General features: G+C 37.2%; 1 protein-coding gene and 1 long non-coding RNA gene across 3 annotated transcripts in view; one reads left to right on the top strand and one right to left on the bottom strand.

Annotated features, from left to right (window-relative positions):
* Nucleotides 1-18,650, bottom strand: part of LOC128018780 (ral guanine nucleotide dissociation stimulator-like 1) — a 24,864-nt gene extending 6,214 nt beyond the window's left edge. Inside the window, exons 1-7 of one of the 2 annotated variants that reach the window (XM_052604534.1) lie at nucleotides 18,235-18,650; nucleotides 3,548-3,658; nucleotides 2,183-2,391; nucleotides 1,062-1,136; nucleotides 553-746; nucleotides 327-451; nucleotides 9-224 (exon numbers count right to left, since the gene is read on the bottom strand). In XM_052604534.1, coding sequence (XP_052460494.1) covers nucleotides 9-224; nucleotides 327-451; nucleotides 553-746; nucleotides 1,062-1,136; nucleotides 2,183-2,391; nucleotides 3,548-3,658; nucleotides 18,235-18,366 — 1,062 coding nt within the window. In that variant the 5' untranslated portion in view covers nucleotides 18,367-18,650. Of the gene's footprint in view, nucleotides 1-8; nucleotides 225-326; nucleotides 452-552; nucleotides 747-1,061; nucleotides 1,137-2,182; nucleotides 2,392-3,547; nucleotides 3,659-6,277; nucleotides 6,518-18,234 lie in introns of those variants that run through there. The other variant, XM_052604535.1, reaches the window with a different exon arrangement.
* LOC128018784 (uncharacterized) overlaps nucleotides 9,968-27,014 on the top strand; it is a 21,095-nt gene continuing 4,048 nt past the window's right edge. The window contains exon 1 of the long non-coding RNA XR_008184982.1: nucleotides 9,968-11,199. This is a non-coding gene — a long non-coding RNA (uncharacterized LOC128018784). The remainder of the gene's footprint in view (nucleotides 11,200-27,014) is intronic.

The following is a 27,014-nucleotide window of genomic DNA, read 5'->3' as shown; positions in this document are numbered from 1 at the left end:
TTACGCACCTGTGCAATGTCAATCCAGCGCTGGATGATGCGAGCACGCAAATGCGGGCGCATCTGCCTCTGACGGAGGATGGTGCTGACCACACACGCCGTTACCGCGTTGAACTGAGTGATGGTGGCACGGATAGTGGGCGCAGTCTGTTTGCCATCCTTTTTATCACGCTGAGACCAGATAGCACCCAAACAGTGATGAGGGACCACCTTCTTAAACAACAGCTGTAGAAAGAAGGAAATGTTTCATAGTTTGAACCAAAGAATGTGCAAAATAATATTTCATGTTCCCATTGCACTGATTTAATCTAGGTTTCTCTCTCTCACCGCATCCATATAAGTCAGCTGCTCTGCTACGAGGTCAAGCTCAAAGGAGAAGAAGTCCTCCTGCAAATCGATCTCCACTTCTTCATTTTCCCCAAGGCAGAAAGGGTTGTTGTACTGAAAGCCTCCTGCAACAAATGGACAGCAGGTGTTTTGGTATGCATTGAAGACAGAACAAGCAGGAATATACAAAAAGGCAAGAAGTTAACAGTAACTGGATATGACTTACCTTCAGTCTCATTCTCTAGGCTGGCCTGGACACGCAATTGTTCTAGAAGACTCTGAGCCCGCCGCATTGGCTCTGAGCCTGGCAAGGCCTTCTGCAGGAAACCCAGCACACGATGCAAGCTCGGATATGATGGAGGTTCCTGGAAGTCCTCTGGACACAGATCCAACCAGGCTCTTAGAGTAGAGGCCAAAGCACTGGAAAAAAATTAAAATAACAAATAGATGTTTGTGCAAACCAGAAAAAACCAGATGGCGCAATCTAATGAGGGAATCTCTCATGCTACAATTCAGCTGCAATACTGTGATTCATGCAGCAATCAAACACCATCGTTCATCAGTTCCCTTTCATTTCTAATTGCTTCCAAACTCACACACATGCATGCACAAAATATCACAGAGTTTGTCCTCTATTTTTAAGCTTCCATGGAAATGAAACAACAAACACAAGAGCTGCTCGGAAGTCACTGCTGATACAGTGGCACAGATAAACAAGTTGATGACAGAACTCACGTTCTCACAGCAGCTCTGCTCTCTCCAGTCTGACACTGGTTACGCTCCCCCTCACAATCCTCAAAACTGCCATACCTGAGAAAGAAGAGAGAAACCAACCTGTGAGCATGCTGACCAATAGGAAAGGCAGTAACCACTGAACAATTACCCAGAAAAAAAAGAAAAGTGAAAGTGGTCATATTATTTTTAATCTCTATTTTACAATATAGTTCTTTTTTTAATATACAAAACCCTCATAATTAATTTTATTTTTGAAACAATAAAATAATAATTCAAAACAAGCAATTAAAAAAATAAAACATCAGGTATGGAAAAAAACGATAGAATAATACTTAAATGCATTTAAACTGTGAAGTTTATTGCATAGATCTAGGGTTCCCACATTTTCAGATAAATAAATCACCATGATTTTTCCTTTATAAAAAATTCAATCTTTATGAAAATTAAATGTAAAAAAACAATGTATTTAGATGCATTTAAACTTATGCATAGATCTACGGTTCCCACATTTTATGATAAAAACATTGTGATTTTCCATTATAAAAAAAATAAAATACAGGTATTTAGATCAAGGTTTTCCACATTTCCAGACAAATTATTTATAATGATTTTTCCAGTGACTTTTCCAGATTACTAGTTATGGATAAAAAAAAAAAAAGTTTTATAAAGATAGCTTTTATAAAAACCAATAGTGAAAGAAATTCATTAGAACATAACTAAACATACTGTACCTAGCAAAAATATTATATTGACCATAGAAATGTCCATTAACTTTGATTTATTTTCATGAATTATCCAGCCCTAGAAATCAGACTTTTGAAATTCCCAGGTATTTCCATGTCTTCCGAGACTGTGGGATCCTTGTAGATCTCATATTTACACACACATCCAATGTTTTGCATAACCTGTTTACATTCATGCAACTTAACTGACTGTGTTTACATAAATACCAAGATAGACATTTTCTACTTGTTAAGCTGCATGACCACAAAATCTGACCAAAATCTTCACCAAGCATACACGCAAACATGAACAGTCAAAACAGCCAGTCAAAATGCACGCAGGTTTCACCTGACATTTATGATGTGTCCAATCAAAAACATGCACACAAGTGTACACACCTGTCCAGCAGCAAATCTAGTACAGTCTGTGTAGTAGTAAAGGTCCTGTACGTGGAGAGGAAGATGCTGGTGTAGGTCAGGTCATTATCACCGAACGCTGTGAGGAGTGTCTCTACCAAGCGCTCCAGTGTCCCCGCCCGAATACTCCTGATCTTACATGTCTCCAACTGACTAACTGTGTGACCTGGGGGCAAACGGTCACCCTCCACCTAGGAAAGCAAAGGAAAATACTTTTTATTTATGAGGTACATTTTTTTAAGTACGTATTTAAGTGTAGTGCAGATAAACAGAAGGAGAAAAGCAGAAATAAACAGGGAAGAAAATGGCAAGTGAAGACCTTGGTACTGCAAGCACGCTACAACAGGAAACTCTCCAATCTGTTTTTAATCAGAGCAACCTTCCTCCTCCCTCTCCAAGAAATGCTGGAAAGTCAGCAGACTTCTTAAAAATTCTTCATTATTCGAAAAAATAAATAAATACAGTTCACACACACACACACGCAAAAAAAGCTATTTAAAAGCAGGCCACAGAAAGGTGTATGTCACTGTAAAAGCAAGAATGCTAAAATCTTTTAGTCCAAAAAATAAAGTGACTGAACTGCAGTCGCCAAAACTAGGTCAAACATTCAGTACATGACCTCTCTAAAACAAGGATCTAACTGATGTTGAAACGTAAGAAATGTGCTTTCTTCAAATTTCTGTGTTTACATTTTTATAGCTGCAAAGTCAACTTCCGTTTCAAATCAGCGCTATCATGAATGTCATATTTCTGAAATGATTCCACGTTAAATTGACTGTGTTTTCACTCGATAACCATTTAATGTAAAAAAAATCACATCAGCTCATAGGTGCTTTGTTTTCTGATTTCTGCTGATTCCGAAGGGAGTTGACAATATGGAAAAAGTTATTCAAGGTTAAAGCAACAGATTACACCATATCCACCAATGTTATATGGAAGGGAGCCATAACGGCATGCCATCATTAAATATCTTGAAACTCATGCAGCAAATTTTTGGTTGAAAACGTGCAACATTTTTATAATATCATCTCTTGTGTGTAAGAAAGTAATACAGGTTTGGAATGACATGAATGTGAATAAATGTGACAGCTCTTTTCATTTTTGGGGTGAATTAACCCATTAACCAAACTTTTACCAAACAAACAACTCTATATAAAGTTGTATGTGTTTTCTTGCAGCCATCCATGAAGACTAATGACCAGAACACCACAACTAAATACATCTGTAAACCATAAAAAGCTTTACAAGGTCAACCTTAATATACCCCACTGTCTGGCCGGCCCAGCATGGGCAGTCAAAGTGTTTCTTTAAATAAGACATGAAGTGCATTCAAAGGCCTCCTCTCACCCCCAGCCATCTTGCGCCTTTGTTAGCCGCCTGCTGGATCTGGACTCTCTTCAGCGTCACGTTGTATATGGCTCCTTCCTCAGCCTCCTCTCCCCAGTCCTGCACAGAGCTCTGCAGAGAGAGAAAACAATCAACTTTACTCCATTTGGAATATCATGGCATAAAACTGGGGAACAATAGGTCTCGGGCGTAAACAGGAACTCTGGCTTTAAATTTTTGTATCAAAAGACTGACAGAAATGATTGGGGTGAGTGGAGGAGAAAAAATGATAACTCATTCGGAGGAAGGAGACAGAGAGGGCGAGGGAGGAGAAATGAGATCAGAGCTGGCATGGAGTTAAAAAAAATCAATCTAAGAGCTTTTACAGACTCTTAACAGTGAAGGATTTCTCCATCAAGCCTCAGAGTCCAAAAACCAAACTTAGAGAAGTGTGTAAACATAAACATAACACACACATAGGCATTCTCAGTCAGACACGCACATACAAATACAAACAGTATAATGGGATGACCAACATTTAGTGTCTGGGCGAGTGGAGCCTTTCAGGCTGTGCACAGCTTAATGTTCATATCAAACTGTCAGAGAGAGAATATCAATAAATTCTGCCCACTTCAGTCAATAAGAATAAAGAAGAGCAGTGATACTCGAAACCCTAGTGTGAAGACTAGTGTTAGTCTGAAAACAACTGTTAGCATGTTATGCTATCTCGTAAGAAATTAAGACGTTTCATTAAAAAAATTAAATAAAATAAATAAATAAAAAGATTTATTTTATTTATTTGTTTCATTTTAATTAATTGTATTTTATTTATTTATGTATTTTGCAGTGCATATTCAAGAGACTGTGGGAAGACTTGAAATAAACACACATGTTTATATATTTAATAAACTGCTTGCCTTTATGCATACACAACAAAAATGCACCCAAAATGAATTTTGTGAAATATTGCTGTTTTACTAACGATTTCACCAGACTTTTCCCCAAAAAGTCTGGCTGCAGTGTGGCATCATGGACCTGTCCTTGGATTACTGTGAAAGTTTGTTTTTCCATGTGAATTCATCCAAGGCCCTGCTTAATAGGTCCAACAAGTCTATCCAGCTCTCTTGGGTACAAAAGAGTATTTCCGAATATCAGGAAAGCTAAAACAAAACAAAAGATTGGTGTGTATACAAAGGTTTAATCACCACATTGAGGACTCTAAGACTAATGTGGGTTTTTCAATGAAGATTTTATTCGGTCCCCTCCGTTCTTAAATATTTAGCTATATGGGTATGTATATGTATTAGTACAGTGCTAAATTGTACATATATATACATTACTTTCAAAGTCATCAACCCTGACATTACAAACATCTCCATACTGAGCCTTTTCAGTATTGCAGCACATCCAAACTATTTCTGCAGTTTAATGCGACTGAAAGAGTAAGTGTCACTGGAATTAAGTGGATCAGTCTGTCTGTAATTCCCGGGCAGTTTTCTGTACAGTGTGTCCAGAGAAATACTCAGCTGGATGAGTCATGCAGTCTGCACTCAAAAACAATGGTAGGAGGTCTGCACAGCCCCTACCCGGACCCTGCCGAGTCCACAGTCTATGCACTGTACTGGAAGAAATGTTTTCCAAAACCTGCTCTCGGCACAGGCAGATATTATAAAGGGTTTGGCTAGATTTGAGGATACAAAATAGTTCTTCTCTGAAATAAAAAAAAAAGTGTTTAAAGGAGTTCTAGTACTGTGGTCACATGCGGCCAAGATGGGAGCTCTTTCAGGTTAGGTTTATTAGCTTTAATCATCAGGTTTTAGTAGATTACTTTATTCCGTTTAATTCTATTGTATTATAAATTATTATTACTATTTTTATCGCTGGCTTTTTCTTATTTATTACTTATTTTATTAACATTTATTGCTTTTATTTTAATTTATTTTAAAGTTGCTGCACAACTATTATTATATTATTAATAAAGACCTATGCCAACTCCATAGAGAACGTAAAAACGAATTAAAATATACTTTGAATGCATATTAAGCATCCGTCTAATGTGTAAATGTAATACATATCTGATAAAATAATAATTATAGTACTTTGTCAATAAAAACATTCTATGAGACTTCATGTGGTCATTTTATTTAAACACTTTATTTTTAACAATAATGAAAACCCTGAAAAATGTATTATAACGAATGGATTTAAAATGTGTGGGACAGTTGAGGACTCTGTGTAGGTCCCTAAAATCCTGTAAACAAACAATGAAAGGATGCTGACCATGTTATCATCCCAATCAGAGGCGATTTCTACCCCCTACAGCATGCACTCAAAAACAACACAACCCCAAAGTCACTGAGAAACAATCCCTCACCGCTAACAACAATAACAAGTGGGTTTATTCCCATCTGTCCGCTTTGTTTTCGTCAGCAGCCTGAGGGCTGTTCATCATAAAGTAAAAGTATTTCTAGAGTGAGAAACTAACGGGAACCGCCGCCTACGTGGAGACTTTCAGATCCAAAGTCAGCGTGTGGATCATAAACAGACGAGTGCGATATATTACTGCAGTAAAATGTCATTTAAAAACATTATTGATATTCCCCACGACGCCTTCCCCTCCTAAACTATTCTTTATCATCCACTTCAAGCTCTTTCCCCCCTCCCTCTCCCCTGTCTTTCCCTCTAGAAGCTGAAAGCCACAAAATCAACAAGTAGTGTGCAGTGATGGGCAAACGAAACGCGACTTCTTACCATTTTAGCTTTCCAAGCGAATTTCATGGTGAGGGCCTCTCTCATCGTCCAGTAGTGGCATTAGAACATAGCCCAAGTCCCGGAAAAAGGGGTACAATGTTTTCAAATACTGTACGCAGAGCTATCCTGTGTGATTTGTCCTCCCACGGCGGGCGCGCGCACACACACACACACATTCAGTCCGACACGGATCTCTGGAGCCTCCGGCTGCTCCCCCTCGCTCCCTCCCTCTGGCTCTGCAGTCCACCCCCGCTTAGAGAATGACACCCGACAACTCCGCCTACTGCCCTCTCTCTCTCCCTCCCTCTGTAGCAGTTAGCTTTCTATTCCATTTTATTTTGGAATGCTGCGTACATTTTTTAAATAACGTTTGAACACCATCATAGATCAGAACTGAACATCAACGTTAACACTGAAGAAACTTTTTAGAAACGGCAGAGAACGAACGGTGCACGCAAAAATGAGTCTATCACCTATTCACCCTCGTGACTCCAGAATAATATGTTATTAAATGTTAAAATGTAATTTTGAAAAGAAGATGTTTATCAAAATGTTGAAGCTGTTTTCTTTTCAATACAGTGTAAGTGCATGGTGAAAGTAGCTGTCAAATATAGTGAGTAGTATTAAAATATTAAGATAAGATTTTAAGTAAACAAGTAATGTAAACACTGATTATCATGGCTTATTGAAAAAACAAAAACAAATCATGCCATTATTTTTATTTAATTGTATTTTTTTATGAATGCATGTTATTGATCTTTTCTCCTCCAAGCATGTTTATTTTAATTTCTTCCTCTTCCTTCCTTTCATTTTTCTTGCTTTTTATTTTTTTATATCATAACTTGATCTTTTGGTGAAACTCGAATTCTCCGATCATGCCATTTTTTTTACTTCAAGTTCATATTCTGATCTGCCTCTCCAATCAACAATCAGTGGATTGAACCAAGTCCCCACTCTACTGTACATCTGTTTCACTTGGATCTACGTCACAGTAAAGAAGAAACAATCTGTTGCTTGCAACTTCCATTACATGGAAGTAGCAACGTCATATGGCTCAAGATGGAAAGATTTTGATATGACTGGATGACTGAACTCACATAGACAATATAAGGAAGGCTGACGCTGTAGTGGATTGTCTGGATAAAAGGATTTTCCATTATGTCCCTTATGTGCAGGACGTCTGGCTTTTCAATTGTTTGAACCCAGTGGAGACAAGGTTGAAATTAACAGGTGTCACGTTGCCATTCATTCTCACATTTACACTTAGCCATCCAGCTACACATACACTTCCTAGAGAACAATGAAGACTCCATGGAGAATCAGTGTGATTGTTCATACAGCCACACTTCTGGGGAGCACAAAAGAAAGCAGTTGAATGCTTTCTGGCCATCACTTCCATCTTAATAAGTCTAGCGGTGAGATCATAAATCTCAAGGGCTAGTTTTATAAAGCAGATTCAAAGAGTACTCCCTCAAACTAAACACATTTTACAAGCAAAGCTGCTCAATCATAAACATTTAAAGTTTATATCATTGCATAGTATGTATAAAATAACCTTCTGCCTGGAGGACTTTTCAAACCCAATTACGGTATTCCTCTAAAGTAGCCTAACCTAATGAAACTTGTAAAACATTAAAAGAAATTTACTTGATTAATCAGTAGTTCAACATTTTTTAATTGATCACAGGTGTTCAGGTTACTTTTTTCTTTAAATACTGCATATTTTATGTAAATGTTAATGGACTAGTTTAATAAAAAAAAATTTTTTTTTTTTGATCAAGATCTCTTACAAAAAGCTGTTCTGGGGAACATCAGAACTTTTTAGAATATGTTATGTTAGAACCTAATGGAAATGTCAACAATAATAAATAATACTATTTTTTATATATGTATAGCACTTAAAGGCTGCTTCTGAAGGCACTTTCCAATATAAAACCAATATGTTGTTGAGTCTATAGTCCAAGAGCAAATAATTTTCAATCTGAAATTTCCACTGACGTGGAATTTAGTCAAGCGCTAAGGTTACTCCCTGTGGTTAATTTCTGAGACTGTGGTTAATATTCTACAAACCATGCAGGACCAAGATTGTATTAGTATACGTGCATGCAAGTAACCACAGGAGAACCCTGACAACTCCCTCAAACCAAACTAAATCATCCTCAGTGTCTTGCTTACAGTCATAACAATTCAATGAGTGTGTTTAATGAGGGACATACAGAGGAGTGGTCTGATCAGGGAAAGCTGGTCAGCAAGGGCAGCGGGGTTCCAGAGGGGAAACCCTCATTCTCTGGGATCCGCTCCAGTTCTCAGGCTGGTCGGACTGGGTGTCCTCTGCTCGGCTGCTCCTCAGGGGTTCTGGGAAGCATGGAGAAGCAGTGGGAGAGGTCATGACCTCTTGGTCCCCCTCAGGGGACAGCTGTTTGCTTTCAAAAGGGAATGATGTCATTGCAGTGCACGACAACAAGGTCTGACAAATGGCAGGCGCTTGGGCTTGACCCGGCTGACACACACACATACGCACACACACCTCTGATCTCAATCATCTCATACACAGCTATATCCCTTGGGAATAGATAGAGATAGTGTGTGCACAACCACCACTACAGCAGTAGTCATGCCAGTCTCTAAAGGAAACAAACTGTATCCTTTGATTACATTTCTGCTTATTTTTATTATTTCTGCCACAGAATGCTATCAAAAACAGTAAATAATTTGCCCAGCAACATTGCTCAAAAAGTTGCCCTGCATCAGCCTTAGGGTCAGTAATTGTTATTTATTTATTTTACTTTTTTAAGTTCTTTTAAAATGAATACTTTTTAAGCAAGGATGCATTTGATTGGTCAAAAGTGACAGTAAAGACTCTTTCACGTTGTTACAAAAGATTTCTGTTTCAAATAAATTGCCTATTTGAATTTTCTGTACAAAAATTCAAATTCTTGTTCAAAGACAAAATAAAAAAATATTAAACTAGTGTCAGAAGAGTGTTTAAAGTGAATTTAAATGCAGCAAAATGTATCTGTAAATGATGACAGAATTTCCATTTCTGGGTGAAATATCCCTGTAGACAATTACACAGCAAAAAAAAAATAAAAGATCTGTTGAGTGTTTTTCTGGTGTCTAGATTCAGGCGGGGAGGCGGGGGGGTGGGGGGGGGGGGTGGAGGAGTTAAGAAACAGGCTTATAGGAAATCATAAGGAGCATGTTTAGACCCCTGGGGGGGCTGAGGATATCTGTCCTGTCAACACCAATAGAGACATACTGACTCTGACTCTAAACCTCCCTAGAGTACAACTGCAGTCTCCAGTCAGTCTCTCCTCCTGTGGTAGACTCACACACACACAAATACACGTAAACACACACAAGTGAACAGACAGGGCCTGTGAGCCTATGGAGCACATCAGCATGAGTAACGAGAGTTCTGTTATTGCACCACTTTGGGGGGAAAACACACATTCCAGGAAATCTCCCACTTCCTGCCTGCAGCCTCCCAACTCTGTGTGCCTGTCGTCATTGTACCTGACAGACGAGACAGCTATCATGTCTTCACTGTCAAACGCACTCACAAAAACTTAAGGGATAAGGAAAATGTGAGTCTAGTCCATTCTGTGTATGTATTGGCAGATTTATGGTCTGATTTTGGCTTGCTGTGCTGCACAAGCGTCACCAGAAGAGTTATAAGCTGAGCTGACGCAGGCAGAGCGTGCTGGAGCTAGAGGGCGCTGGGAGGGAACCTTCAAATGTAGCGTGTCTCTCCGTGTTATGACGTGCCAGGCAACACAAGTTCTTCCTGGAGGTTGTTATTTGCAGAAGTGCTGTCTGATAAAAAAACTCAATATTGTCTACGTCACAGAGCCATTCTCAAGAATCTATGACCCCTTGTTGCCACGACACTGCATTGTCATTTTCAGTATGCTTTTTACTTTCTTTTTAAAACCAATTTCACAAGAAATCAACACAATCTAACACAACCCGAAAAGTTTGGATCAAATGTTTGGAGTCAGCAAAGTCAGTTCTAGATGTTTTATGCATTCAAAAATAAAGAAAAACTTGTAATATTGTCAAATATTATTGGAGCTTAAAATATCTGTTTTCTATTTAAAAATATTTTGAAATGTACTTTATTTGTCTGCTGGTAGGCTGAATTTTCTAATATGCTGAAGGTGTTCAAGAAACATCTTTTAAAAACACTGATAACATTTTCTTTCAGGGTTCTTAAAAAAATATAAAAGCTTTTCTTTGAAATGTTTTGTAATGTATATTGTCATTTTTTTATCTATTTAATGTGTCCTTTGTTAAATTAAAGTATTAATTTATTTTTTTTAAATTACATTTGAAATGTAGTGTACAACTATACTACACTCCCTGGCATACTAAACTTTCTGCAGTATGTACACTTGAAGTGTGTTGAAGTATAAAGTACTTTTGAAGTATGCAAATTTCCTAAATTACCTATATAATTTTTGAAAACAAACATTTTGTAAAAAAAATTGAAGACATTGTTCAGTGTATGAAATGAAGTATGCTAGTATTCCATTCTGCACAAAACAAACCATCATTTTTTTTCTGTTAATTTCTCCGTTTTCCCTTTATTGAGTGATCTGTTTTGTTTTCTGCCTTATAAATGAATACATCTTAATATCACAATAACAATACTGCAATCAACCGAGAGAGATGAAGAACTGAAAGTAGCTCCTGGGGTTTTCACTGAAAGAAAACTGAAACAAAACAAAGAAGAGAGCTGCATCTTCCCGTTAAGCACCATCAGAAGCACAGGCTAGATATGCCACAGTGGAAACTCTGTCATTGTGAAATACTGATGTGGTCAAAACATCCGTAACCATCATTTAGCTGGAACTTTGAAGGCCTCTCACCGAAATGCACTTCCCAGAATCTCCAGAGAAGGAATGAAGGAAAGAAGGAGAGTAAGTGTGTTTATGTACTTCAATACCTTTTAAAGGATTAGCTTCTTTCAGAAAAAAAAAAATCCTGATAATTTACTCAGCCACATGTCATCCAAGATGTTCATGTCTTCAGTCAAGATTTTTGAGGAAAACATTCCAGGATTTTTCTTCAAATAATGGACTTAAATGTTGGCCAACCAGTTGAAGATCCAAATTGGAGTTTCAAAGGCTTTACACAATCCCAGCCGAGGAATACGTTTTTTATCTAGTGAAACGATAAGCCATTTTAAAAAAAAACCCCCACAAATGCACATATTTGTATTCTGGATATTTTTATTCTGGAAGTAAACTAATCCTTTAACATGCCCAGTAGAGGGGAGTGTGACAGATTCTGCTCAGAATTTGCAATCAGCACAGTACAGAATTAATAATATTTTTTTATAGCTAGGTTTTATTGTTAAGAGTTATGATCTGCTCCAAATGGCAATTTGAGTGCATTACACTGAATCCAATAAACATGCCATCCTCTTTTTTTGTTATTAGTCATTCAGTATGCTGTAGTCTTCTCCCTACTTTCAACCTTAACTTTACTACAATATTTTTTATAGATTGTGTGTGAAAGATCTGGGTCATCTGATTATTAACTTGTAGCCATTCACCGATAAAAAACACAATACAACATATTGTGCATACTTAACCATGCTCAAATGGAAGTGTAAGAAATAAAAAACAAAATCCGTTCTTCCAGAGGTCTGTCCTGTGTTTAGAGTATCATAATAACAGAACCTGACAGGAACTGTGGCAGACTGATTATACAGTCAGCATTAAGATTATTATAATCATTCAAGTATGTGTTTAGCATGCTCAGTGGTTGGTCAAAAACAGGGAAAATCCTGTCCTGGATGGCATCATTTTTTATTACTAATATGATGGCCAGTTGTTTGCAAGTCAGTTATAGGTGTTGTTTATCTTTCCCTCTGACCTGGAACTAATGAGCTTTAATTAGCCAGTGTGTTAAATCTGGTTTGGACCCCCATGTTAGCGAAACCATCTGCCACCATAATTATAAACAGACGGATGGATGGATGGATAGATAGATCACTGTCTAGCTCTCTCAGACAGTCTGTCTGACTGTGATTCTGCTGATTCAGTTTGCAGAGAGTGTTTGCTAATCAGATGAATAACTTCAGACAGTTAAAAAACGTAATCACTGGGCTTTATCCTGTCTGCTGGAGTTTCAACTGCTCCATCCATCCCTTTTTTTCCTCTTCTTCCTCTCTGTCAGTCAGAGGGGGCAGTAAGCCAGGCCACATGAAAGGGATCAGGCCAGCCATGGGGGGAGAAGGAGGGAATGAATGGGGTGCTGTATGAGGGAGGAGGGAGCTGCTGTTTTTTTTTTTTGCTGTGTGAGGCAAAAGAATAGCGTGCGTATTTATGAAACTGCTGCAGTGACCTGAGTGGGTTGACACCTTTCATCTACCACAGCTAAGATGATTCACAGACCTCCCAGAAAAAGTATTTAACAGCACACACACTCAAACAATCACTTTACAGTACCTCTAACACACACACACACACCATTCATCACACACTTGTTTTCTCCATTATGCCAGATACACACATACACACTAACTGGTCTACCCTGTTTAACCCCTCGTTCTATACATGTGGGGTATACATTTGTCTGCTACCGTTTGAGTGATTTGTCATCTCTGGCCGGAGAGACGAGACATAAACATAAAAGCCATTATAAACATGATATAAACATGATTTCTAGTCGTGTCCTCTTTTGAGCGATTTTACGAAGGAGCATCTGTTGGGCTTGCGGCAACCACATGTGACGACCCCGGGCTGGACTCCGCTTCGTCCACGGTGAAAGCCGATCTGGCGATCCACAGTGCAAAGTTGATATATTTCTTCAGTGACCAGCACGGATCAGCACCAGGCATAAAGAAGCTGTTATTGTCCACTTTTAGAAGGCCAAACAACGTAGTTTTGATTTCACAGTGGAACACACAGCATCAACAACAATACTACAATGAGAACAAAAGGTACACCTTCTTTCTTTGCTAGAACATCTGGGCAGTGTTGTGCAAATCTTCCCACATAATGACGTAGAGATGTGGAGGTGTGTTTGAACAAGCCAGTTTAGGGAGGTGCGGACAAGTCTTATCTTCTATGAAGAATATCACTTTGGATTTGAGATTTTAGTCTTTGCAACTCTACAGATCTTCTTTATGCACCACGAGCTTGTAACAATCCAAAGAGAAAGGAAAATTTAAATTTAAATCGCATCATATGACCCCTTTAATAATATTTTAAAATATTATTGTTTTAATGTACATACATATTTCAAAATATTTCTTACCAATTTTTTTCTTTTAATTTAAACTTATGAACACCAACCTTTTTTTGTGTGTAAATGTATTTACGGGAAACATATTTGCAAGATATTTTAGATAAATGTACATTTTGCAATGTAGAATAAATAACAGAAAACCAAATGTTTTGGGAAGCTGAAAAATCCATGCAAATTAACGTAAAATGATTAAGCAGCACCATAATTTATGCATTTTTGGCCACTTTTTTGGCAGAAACCACAGGGAAGGGACATTAAATTATCAAGAGGAGAGAGATAATCAGATTGCAAAATAAGCCAGATTCAAACCTGCATAAGCATCAGGTCTGTCTGAACGTGTACTAACCACTAGGCCACAATCTCTCATTCTCTTTTTGTCCACTTTTACAGTGTTTCATGACTACTTGTGTAAGCTCTAGTAGGCTTCGTGCTTTCTTGTTACCAGTTGCAAAACTGTCACTGAATTAATGAATCAGATTCTCCATCACAACGCGTGACTCACTGAACTCAAGCAAGGAAACACCGACTATCAACCAACCATCAGTGTTACTTTTAACAAATATCCACAACAAGCAGTTTATAAAAAAAAAAAAGCAGAAGTGATGCAGAAACAGAGAATGCTTGGTTTGCGATTCCTATATTCATCATAATTCAATACACGTGCTTGCGGTCTGAGCAAAGCTTCCTTAATGTGTGATGGAACTGACCTATATTGACTTCTTCATGAGTGAATGTCAGCAAGAAGCCTGTGCCATATAGGCTGAAAATATGAGTGCAATGACCCCAGTCCTTGATCACTTGACTACAAAGGTTGTGCTGAGGCTTTGCTGCGTCAAGCAGAAAATCAGCAGCAATATCAGCATTTATGGCTGGTAGAATGTGCAAGAAGGGATCCAGAGAGCGATCTGACCCATCTTACTTGAACTTTGGCCACCATCTTCATCAAGGCCACAAAAACAAAGTAATTAACAACTATGAAGGCCCTATCAAACTTTAACAACCAGTTTTTTTAACTGTAGTGAAATTAAATACAGCACAATTGTAAAAGGCTTTAAATTATATAAACATGATACCTGAGCTGTGGGACATTTGTGGGAGACAAAGTCATTTTGTGTTGACGAATGCATGTGTGGATAGGTTTATTATTTAAGTCAATGTGTTTGAATGGATTTGAATAAGTGCATGTGTGTGTGAGCTATGTTAAATATGTGTGTGGACTGGACTCTATGGGTGAGCGTAGGGTAAAGTGACGAGGGAGTGCTCTGTGCCCTCACTCTCAGAGGAACAATATGCTGTCAGAGGAACAATACTCGGAAACTCTCCAGTGTGAGAGGAAGAGACTTGAGTCAGGATGTTGGATAAGGATGGATCTCTCTCTCTTTCTCTCTCTCTATCTCTGTTATTATCCCAGAGCATTACATACTACCAACAAAAATTTGGGCCATTTATGTTAAAAACAATATAAATAATGCCAAAGTATACATTTAATTTAAAAAGTATATACCATATAATGTGTGTGTGTATAAATATATATTTAGACCAGTAAAATATCATAAGTTTGTATATTCAATGTAAAGATATTTTTACTGTTAGTATATAATCTAAAGAAAAAACTAAAATAATAAAGATTGCCAAAAAGTAAAATAAATTTGATAAATCTCATGATATCCAACTAGTCTTTAGAAACAAGAAACAATACTATTGTCAAATTATGTAAACTGTAATAAATTATTTTTGATCATTTATCTATCATAAATATATATAAACAACGAAGGGGACAGAAATGAGGGAGCTCTGTGGTCTCACTGCCAGAGTAACAATTTTACATAATAAAAATAACATTATGTAAATAATAATTTATTTGTATTGTCTTTGTATTTAAAATGATTAACATTTTCATAAAAGTAATGACAACTGCTATGTAAGTTGACACATATTTTTGTAAAATAAAACCATACTTAATAATAATAATAATAATGTCAAATTGTGCAAAAAAAATCATTTATATTATTTTATTTATATATTTTATATATAATTATATAAATATAGTATTAAGTCATGAGGGAGCTCTCTATTATCTCACTAAGAGAAGAACATTATTTTCAACATTATATGTCAAATTAAGGAAATTTTAACTTAATTTGTATTTATAGTTTTACTTGTTTTTATACATTTTTTAAATTTTTCTACTTACTTTTCCACTGAACCCCTAGTACATAGTGCAATCTGCAATGTAAGTTCACACATATATTTCCACTTTTCTGCCCAAATCTGTGAGCTCCCTCCAGCGAGCATGTTATGATGCTGACTCTCTTTCTGTATAATACAATGACGCTGTTTCCCTGAATTGAAGCACTCTGTTCTGGTCGGTGCTGGTCAGACAGACGGAGTCAACAGCGGTCAGCTCCAGTGTGTGACTACTAAAAAAGTGCTGACAGAGAGAGCTTTTCCTGCTCTGAAACCCCCACACAACATTACCACCACCACATAACCTACACACAAACCCACACATACACACCCCATCCTCTTTACAAATTCTGCTCGTCAATGAATATGTGGTCAGCAAATCAAGGCTTTCTTAAGAAAAACATTCATTATCGTTTTTCCCTTTTCACCTCTGATTCAGCTTCCCTGAATGCATTTACTCACATTCAATAGTGTTATTGTCGGACATTTTAGTTGAAGTAATTTACACAGCATTGCACTGGGTAATAACAATAGGTTTACCTGACTGCCATTAGATATGAACAAGGAGGTTAGTACACACAAACTTGCATTCATGAAACAGGTTCCTCCCATTGAAGTCTATAGGTAGCGATTGGTTGAAAAAGTTTTACTTTGGACTATGTCTGAGGAAATTTCATTCACTACAGGATACATTAAAAAAGTAGATATAAAATTAACGAAAAGAATTACATTCTGTTTGTTTGTGCTATTATGCGGCACTGCCACTATTACTAAATACAGGTGCATCTCAATAAATTAGAATGTCGTGGAAAAGTTCATTTATTTCAGTAATTCAACTCAAAATGTGAAACTCGTATATTAAATAAATTCAGTGCTCACATACTGAAGTAGTTTAAGTCTTTGGTTCTTTTAATTGTGATGATGTTGGCTCAGATTTAACAAAAACTCACCAATTCACTATCTCAACAAATTTGAATACTTCATAAGACCAATAAAAAACATTTTTAGTGAATTGTTGGCCTTCCAGAAAGTATGTTAATTTACTGTACATGTATTCAAAACTTGGTAGGGACTGCTTTTGCTTTAATTACTCCCTCAATTCGGCGTGGCATGGAGGTGATCAGTTTGTGGCACTGCTGAGGTGGTTTGGAAGCCCAGGTTTTTTTGACTGTGGCCTTCAGCTCATCTGCATTTTTTGGTCTATTGTTTCTCATTTTCCTCTCGACAATACCCCATAGATTCTCAATGGGGTTCAGGTCTGGTGAGTTTGCTGGCCAGTTTATATACTATAAATGTATAGTTCAATTCTTCTTCTCCTTAGTCCATTTAAGACACCTCAGGAGGACTTAACAAGAGGAATATGACAAATGTATCCAAATTCCTTGACACGTCTTGACTCCAGCCTCAGTCCATTCCTTGTGAAGTTAATTCAATTCTTGAATCGTTTTTCTCGACAATACTCATAAGGCTGCATTGCGGTTCTCTCGGTTGGATGTGCATCTTTTTCTTCCACTCAACTTTCTGTTAACATGCTTGGATACAGCACTCTGTGAACAGCCAGCTTCTTTGGCAATTAATGTTTGTGGCTTACCCTCCTTGTGAAGGGTTTCAATAATTGTCTTCTGGACAACTGTCAGATCAGCAGTCTTTCCCATTATTGTGTAGCCTAGTGAACCAAACTGAGAGACTATTTTTAAGGGTCAGAAAACTTTTGAAGGAGAAACTTCAGTCTGTGTGCATTGAATTTTTTTAATGCACAAGTTTCACAGTTTGAGTTGAATTACTGAAATAAATGAACTTTTCCATGACATTCAAATTTATTGAGATGCACCTGTATATAGCGCCGAACATACAGCGACCAGTTTAGTCCGTCACTTGAATGAATGCCTCTCTAATGAGTCAGTTCCAGTGAACCAAATCCATAGAGCGCGACAAGTGGCAGTCCACTTCTCAGTGAATGATTCTTAACGGTCGTTTTTTTTAATTGAACAACATCCTTGAGTGCGACCGGTGCAGCTTGATTCCCAATCGATCAACTCTTAAAAATCAGTTATTTTCAGTGAATCAAACACACAGTCTCTGCTGTGACCATAAACTGTATCAAAACAGGCTATGACGTACCGAACGGCTTGTATCAGTCCGGTTCTTGATTGATTGTCTGATTGACAAGTTTTACATAAGTATTATGTAAATTCCTGCTATTGTTTGAGAAAGCAAGGTATAATTATTGCAATGTGAAATGCAACTTTCATCATGCTGCTTGAGTATAATACATTCCTTCTGCATGTTACAACTTTATGCAGACTAAGAACCAAAACAATAAACGTTTAATCCAAATAAATTTACAGGTAACTTAACTTTGGATCTTTCTTCTCATCTCTGAAAGACCCCAAACAACAAAGCATAACTCAGATAAAGGCCATTAACATGCTGAAGGCAAACCACTAAACAAGCACTAGCTACAATGAAATGCATCACAGTAGTTTTGCAGACAAATGTAAATGACCTACCCAGCAGCGAGCTACCTCTGGCGACCGTGGTTGGTACCTCTGCAGGGACACCCCTCCCTCCCCATCTAGATGCAGACAGTGTGGGATGGGCGGCCAGGGGAGAAGCGATGCCAGTGGATAGTGTGAAATCATGATGCCCGTGCAGGTTGCCAACACATGCTCCAGGCAACCAGGTGCTTCTGTGACAGCAGCCCTGTCTGTCTCAGAAGGGCATTCTCACTTGCGGTCTTCCAGAGTGTGCCCTTTTGTCCGTTCGTGCGAAGTGAAAACAGTCTGTGTTTAGAAGTCCACAACTGCTGTTTCCCAACACAAAGAAACAGTCTCTCTCTCTCTCTCTCTCTCTCTCTCTCTTAGTCTAATTCGAGAAGAGACTTGCAGCTGTGAGGCTGTGCTGTGACCACATGAGTGATTAAAGTCTATTGTTTTTTCTCTCTCACTGAAGTGAAGGAGGGCTGAGTCATAAGCCCTGCCCCTGTACTAATACTAGTGTGTGCAGAAAGAGGGAGAGAAAGACAAGAAAAGAGAAAAAAGGGGGTTAAATGAGGAGGGAATATGAGAGTATAGGTATATAGTATTTTCTTTTAAACTATAAACAAAAAATGTTATATCTCCTGTATATGAGGGAAATCTTTTTCTTTCTTTTTTTTAAAGCATCTCAAGTAGAAAAATAAATAAAAAGGTGCTGTTCCAGAGTGGCAATAAAACATAGGGGCCCTGGAAAGAGGACCTAATAAAATCGTCTTCTGTATTCTCAGGTAGGCAGTAGCTGTAAGTAATGGAAATTAACTTAACTGTTAACCAATAATTCAGCAGTGTGGCCTTTGTTACCAGGACCAAATACAGGTTTTAACCTGAAGTGTGTTTGTGTGTGTGTGTGTGTGTGTGTGTGTGTGTGTGCGTGTGTGAGTGAGTGTGATAGCAAGCATAAGACTGAGGTGAAACAAACAGTATGAAAATAGGTAACACTTTAAAATAAGGTTCATTAGTTAATGTTAGTGAACTACTTTAGTTTACATGAACTAAGAATGAACAATTCTTCTTCAGCATTTATTAATCTTAATGTTAATTTCAACCTTTACTAATGTATTATTAAAATCAAAAGTCGTTCTTGTTAACATTAGTTAAGGCACTGTGAATTACCCTGAACTAACACTGAACAACTGTATTCTCATTAACATTAACAAAGATTAATAATTACTGTAATAAATGTATTGTTCATCATTTGTTCATTTTAGTTAATGCATTAACTAACATTAAGTAATTGAACCTTATTGCAAAGTATTACCAAAAAATACTTCTTGACTGATATATAGTACAATGAGATGTGGAGTTTAAAAGCAGAGGACCATGGGTTTGGAACGCAGGCCAGTATTTATGGTGGTAGCTCTGTGGAATAACTGGTAAGCCATGAATGATTTAGTGGCTTACCAATACACACTCATGTATGATGAGACATAGCCTACAGTACTTGGGACAGTTAATAAGACACAGAGTTTATAAGCTGTAACTTCCGATTGTTGCAAAAATTCCTCCAGCAGATATGTGAATCAGTAACAAAATAACAAAACAGCAAGATCCGGAGGAGGTTAAACACTAAGTTTAGAACTTTTCACAGAATAGAGAGTGTGTGCACACACAGTGATCTCACGTCATGCAAAGTTCTGGGTAAAGCATAACTTTAAATCCATGGAAATCTTACATGACATGCTGTAATTTCCATGGACAATCATTCTGACTAGTACCTCAGGGTGTAATTATTATTATTTTTTCATTAAAAAATAAATTAACTTGTGTTTAAAGTAATGTATTTACAATGGATATCTTTGGGCAAGGACATTCAGTGAGATTTTTTTTTTTTAGTACAAAAATTCTGGACTGGAAGTGGTTAGACTGCAGATAAACTAAATTAAATAAAATATTGTCCAATACTGATGAAATTATAAAATATTTATTTATTTTTGGGCTAATAACATTTTGCTGTTAAAATGATAAAAATCTCTATATATTTTAATAATATTTTAATAATAAAATATTATTATATTAAATAATAATATATTTTTAAAAAGTATTATTACTACAATAATTTAGAAATATTATAATATATATTGTGTAAATTGATATAAATTTTTAGATTTGCAAAAGATTACATTTAACAATGTCGTTAAATTATTAATATTGAGCAATTAAATATCCAGTATTTGAAGTAGAGATTTAAAACAATCTCTAAACCTCTCAGCCGGCAACTGATATGGTTATATATTGTGGATTCCTAGATTTTATTACACTTGTCTCATGTTAACAAATGTCTTAACTCTGTACTTTTTAAAATGTTTTAACATCTGTTCCAGTGCAATGCATTGCAAGCAGACCTTAATATTTTGCACGGCAAAATGAGGTGTTTTGACTCTGGGTGTTTGTGCCCCAAGGTTAAAGGGTTAGCCCCTTTGACTCTGCGGACCCCGGACCCCAAATGGTACCGGGTCCAAAAATAGCATGCAAAATGTTCTGTTTCATTTGCAAAGCCTTCCTTAAATGGTATCAGCCCATATGGGTTCATTTGAACGGTTAGAGTGATTTCTTTACAAAGAATACAAATTAATTGGGGTTTTATGATTTTATTGTGTGACAATTACAGATCGAATGTTCTTCAATAGAATCATGATGTAAAATTTCTCTAAATTATTATTAATCCTCGTAGCACCGCTTCAGTCAGCCGCGAACAGCCACAAATACCTATATGCTCGATATAATCTTTTAGATTAGAATCTCTTCTACATTTCTGCGTGCTTCCATCGGTGAGATATAAAGCGTTTTGTCCAGGAGCGCATCTTTTGTCAAACAGACGCACTATATATCAAACGATGGGCCTGAGCGGCTGTCTTATATATGTCTATATATATTGATCAGATCTTGTTTGTGAAGCACTATTTGTCCCTTCAGCGGTGGCCGATGGGATATTGAGTTCTTGGCTGTTTGTAAACACAGATCACACGCGGAAAGGTCTGAGGAGATGCGTCGAAGGTTGTGTACCAGCGTCCGGCTCGTGGATTTGTGCTGATAATGCATCAAAACACACAGAATGATGCTGGAAGACGAGAGATGCAGATTGATGGAAACACGTCAGATGTCCTAATCAGTATACCAATACAGAATGGACATAAATGAAATGATATGAAGCTGAAGATTATGGATTCTATTTTAGATTGTGATAGACCAGATATATTTAATAATTTAAAGCAGTTTGCTAGTTTGCAGTTTGACTTATCCTCTTTCAAAGACTGTGCAGAACACACACACACACACAAAAAGAACATTGTATTGAGGTGGTTCAGCATGTCACAGACAACATAAATAATACTATTTGTCACAAACAGCAGCTTTTTATGTAACTCCAAAGTGTTTTCTGTAAAATAATATACAGATATTGCATATTTCCCCTCTGCAGGTATGTATAGTAACATTTCATATTTGGGAAGTTGGAAATTGTATACAAAAAGGGTATTTGTTTCTATCATAATCTATGCAAAAGTTATTCCATTCCAACTGAAGGAAGGAATAACTTTTGCATAGATTATGATAGAAACAAATTTCTCTATTAGCTGACGTGCTGGAAACAAATAAAATAGGTCTGAAGCTGCTAGGTGCTTCATTGCCTGAGCTATACAATTTCAAACTTCAGTTTATAAAAAAATAAATAAAAAAGCGCCTTGTTGTTTCCCTATTTATTATAACACAGACAACAGATAAAATTATTTTTTATCAATTTCAACAGTGTTTTATGTAGTTTCAAAGGGTTTCCTTTAAAATGATACCAAACTTTTGTGTGTACACCTCTGCATGTGGGAATGGGAAGCTTTTGAATTTAGGTAGGAAAATGGCAGGCGGAAATCCCCAAAATAGCATTTGAGCTTAACTGGTTTAAAGATATTTTAGATGTAGTCTTAGAGCTTTCTGTCCCTCCATTGAAAGTGTGTGTACGGTCTACTGTCCCTGTCCAGAAAGGTAAGAAAAACATCATCAAAGTAGTCCATGTGGCATCAGAGGGTCAGTTAGAATTTTTTGAAGCATCGAAAATACATTTTGGTCCAAAAATAGCAAAAACTATGAATTTATTCAGCATTGTCTTCTCTTCCAGGTCTGTTGTGAGCGAATTCAAAACACGGCAGTGTAGTGATATCCGGTTTGCGAATGAATCACTCTATGTAACCGGATCTTCTTGAATCAGTTCACCAAATTGAACAGAATCGTTTGAAATGGTTTGCGTCTCCAATACATTAATCCACAAATGACTTAAGCTGTTAACGTTTTTAATGTGGCTGACACTCCCTCTGAGTTAAAACAAACCAATATCCCGGAGTAATTCATTTACTCACACAGTACACTGACTGAACTGCTGTGAAGAGAGAACTGAAGATGAACACCGAGCCGAGCCAGATAACGAACGAACGATTGACTCATTAATTACATAATTTTCATTTTTCTATGAACTAACCCTTTAATATACGGTCTTTCTCACACATGCTCACACTCAAATACAGAGAATAGAGAATAAATCAACCAATTAAACCAGAATGCCATTGATTTTCTCTCTCATATTTTCAGGCCCCTCACCTAATATTAAATATCCCCTCTCTTTCAACCTTGTGGATTCCTCTCTCTCTCTCTCTCTCCTACTCTGTTCCTCATCCCTCCTTGTTTCCTTTCTCTGTTGTTCACTCCAGCTTCTTCTGTCCCCATGGCAGAGCTCAACACTCATCTGAACTGTTCTGAAATTTCTCTGCTTGCCTTTAGAGATTCTCTCCACTGGTACATTTTGATCTTCTGACATAGCCTGAGTGTGGACTAACGAAATTTACACAGCTGACACAATCTTTTGGCTTTTTCATGTGCACTCATATGCACACTTAAACAAGTCATATAACCCAAGTTATATTCCTTATTTCATCTCCCAGCAGGCAACACAAGAAACACAAACCACTTCATTAAAGGACATGTTCCTTCCTGAATAAACATCTATGGGCCATGTATTTAAAGTATAGCTGTTTTTTTTTTTTTTTTACAAAATGTGCTGATGAAGATGTATTAACATTACTTAATTAAATTTTATTATTATTGTTTATTTAATTTATTTATTCTTTTTTTTTTCTTTTTTTTTTTAAGTGGTTGGATGGGTTCTAAATTTGCACAGTTGCTTTTTGTTTTATACTACTGCTCCCAGAAGAAGTTTTCAATAAACAGTTATTAACAAAAAACAAAATGTGCTGATGAGGGCATTCAGGCGGAACATACCAGGCATCTCGTAAATCATATGATTCTCGGAGGATAAAGTTCACCAGGACTTGAGTTGTCTATATAACTGCTTAGAAATTCCAGGTAAATGTATGTAAAATACCGCTTAAAAGACTTAAAAAGTTAAATAATATGGCATGTATTATGGTATTTCTCTAACAAATTTCTTATGCATAAAAAAAAAAAATTAGCATGATTGAGACATTCTACAAACAACGGTCAGTGTTCAAACTCGCTGGCATCTACTACAACCTAGTGGACGTTAGAGGAACTGCATACAAATGACAAAATCAATGTGTGGTTATTATATAGTGTAAATGACCAGGGTAAGTGGAGCATTTGTGAGCTTAAATTAAGTGTACAGGCAACTTTGTTTATTTTTTTGGGTTTTTTTGCGTATATAAGAGGCACTGTCATCTTACTTGAATAAAGCAGATTTTAGTATACAAACGAATTGAGTTTATTTAACATGCTTTTCATAAGGGTTTTCACAATATCTCACCCTCATTCCAATAAGAGTCTGACTGGTCAATCATGGATGACTATGAATATCATATTTAGCACATCATACAAATGCACCAGTAACTAAAAACTTGTCATCCACTAGGTGTCAGTAGTAAATAGGCTATGATGTCCAAGACAATCATGGACATTAAATAGAATTAGGTTCTGAATCTCCTTCAAAGATTTTAAGCAAATGATCCTCGTGAACGTTTTAAAATCAAGTTAGTTTTTTTAAGCACTCAAGTGGATATTCAAGTGGAAACTATCTCTCAAGTGGACCACTGACACAGCAATGACTATGAGGCAGGAACAGTATCTTCTGTGCCATTTGTTTGTTTGTTTTTTTGCTGCCAATCTGGCAACCCTCTTGCAAGGGACCAGTACCTTTGTCCACCTCAGCACAGCCAACATATTGCTGCCATTAGCGATGGCTGTAAGATATTGTAGTGTGTTCAATCAGGTGAGTTTACTGGTGGCCAGTTAAAACCTATTCGCCTCCCATCATTCACAAGACCACCTCTGGTCAACATGATGGCGACAAACACTGTAGCTGTGATGACAGAAGGGGATCGGCTCTGGCTGAGGGTTGGAGAAATGAAAAAATGTAGACTAATCAAGCCTGGCGAAGTTAATCAAATGGCCGGAATGTTTGAGGCATCATCTACCCGGATGTCAGGAGGTTAAAAGCCTGGTGTGGCCTGTGGTGTAATGACTTCTACTGCTGTTCTTGTGGCAGGAATTGTTAATGAAACGGAGAAGGAAATTGTCTCACTTCAGGTCAAGCAGAGGGTATGAAGAGATTCACTATGAGAAAGCAACAGAATACAAATGAAAATCCCACTCCGCTTTGTAATCATATTTTTAGTATTTGGTGATAGGGAATATATTTAATGCGGTTCTGGGTATAAGGGATGCTATTTACAACTGCTTCACAGCTTGTCTGAATGGTGAACAGTATTTAGTATTTTTATGTATACATCATTCCAAAAGCATTACTGATCCTATGTTTTAGTGAGAATATAGGCCCATCTGTAAATAAAGGTAAACAGTGTGTGTGTTCAGCATTCTGTATGGCTTCTGGCCATACCACCCTGAGCACACCCGATCTCGGAAGCTTTGTCAGCTGGGCCTAATGGTTAGAGACTTGGACTAGTTACCACAAGGTTGGTGGTTCGAGTCTCGGTGCTTGCAGGAGTTGCAGGTGGGAGGGAGTGAATGAACAGTGCTCTCTTCCACCCTCAATACCCATGGCTGAACCCCCACTTGCGCCCCGGGCGCTGGATCTATAGCTGCCCACTGCTCCGGGGGTGTGTTCACTTCTCACTGGTGTGTGTGTGTGTGTGTGTGTGTGTGTGTGTGTGTGTGTGTGTGTGTATGCACTTGGATGGGTTAAATGCAGAGCACCAGTTCTGAGTATGGGTTACCATACTTGGCAAATGTCATGACTTTCACTTCACTTTTACTGTACATCTTGTTTTGCATTTTTAAACTAGTTTTAAGAGTGTTCTTTTATGACTTTTATGTATGTCAGTCAGTGTGGTTTTATATTTCTTTAATAAAAATCCCTATTACTATTTTAAGTGGCCATTACTGGTGTGTGTGTGTGTGTGTGTGTGTGTGTGTGTGTGTGTTTTAAAGCTGTTCTGACATTTTTAAAGACAGGTTCAAAACAAACTGGTGAAAAGATTATCTGTATTTAGGCCTAGTGTCTGAAGTCTGTATCATGTTGTCTTGATGGCAAATAGTGATAACAAATACACACACACACACACACACAATAAAGTATTTCCTTCATTCCTCTCATAGTAAAAACATTTGTCTCAGCCAGTGGATGTGTAATGGGAAATTGTTTGTTAATTGTGTGCTGGGTACTGTATATGTGCGTTATGTTGTAACAACATAGCATGAGATATGAAACTAAATAAACTGCTTTTCGGAACATTACAAACTTAAAAAAAATAAATAAAAAAAATAAAAGGATATTTCAATCAAGTTAGAATAAGACAGACACTAAATCCTGTATTCATTTCACAGTATAAGAGAGCATGATCCAGCATTTTTGGTTGGTGAATCTGTGTGAAGTTAAAAATGTGCCGTCCAACCTCAGTGCTGCTTTAAATTTCTCTAGAGGCCAGAAAACATTACACATTCCAGCATGGCCGGAGATGAGAGAAGTGTTTTTGGTCTTAATTACCCATCATACCTTTGAACGGACGAAATGCAACACCACCATACTCCTGCAGATGGCAGGGTCTCCTAATATTACAACACGGAGGAAGAACTACTGCATTTTTTACCTCTTAGGAAACAGACTGCGTTGAGCATTTACGTATATTTGAATTTGTACCATATAAATAATATGATTATACATCAACTGTAATATATATTTGTGTCATGCTATGACTTAACGTAGCTCACGTCTCATGAGTTTAGGAAATTCATAGTCAGTCTCTCCAGCTCTCCTAAAATTAATAAAACCGTTTGCCAAGAAGTTTAAGGGAAACCATTACTGACTGGGGGACATGCTGCTCTTTTTGTTCTGCCACAACGTCACTAAATTCCTCAGTAAACTGAACTAATGGTTTAATCTACCAACACTGACATGGCAAAGACATTTTTTAGCACAGGATGCTGCTCAGTGTAAACATTTCTTGTTTACTCACTGGCCATAAACATTAAATTGGCAGCACATTCTGAAACGTTAAGTTATTTATGGTCAATGTTTTTAGATTGTTTGGTGTGCCTCGTTTTCGGTTGATAAATGCAGTAGCTGACCATTTTTAGCCATAACCCAACATATGCACATCTCTTTTGCACCAAATGGAGTTTTCAAACACATCTAGTGAGAGTTTTTTTTTTTTTTTTTTTTTTTTTTTGCACAGAAACAGACAGAGTCAGGACAGTTAACCAACCAAGCCCACAAAGGTAGCTGATACAACAAAATTAATCTGAGGCTATTTTGTTGGCTTGCACAGACATCCTTAGAC

The sequence above is a fragment of the Carassius gibelio genome, chromosome A8, assembly GCF_023724105.1.
Source record: "Carassius gibelio isolate Cgi1373 ecotype wild population from Czech Republic chromosome A8, carGib1.2-hapl.c, whole genome shotgun sequence".
Taxonomy (NCBI): Eukaryota; Metazoa; Chordata; class Actinopteri; order Cypriniformes; family Cyprinidae; genus Carassius; species Carassius gibelio.
This window is presented reverse-complemented; position numbering and strand designations above follow the sequence as displayed.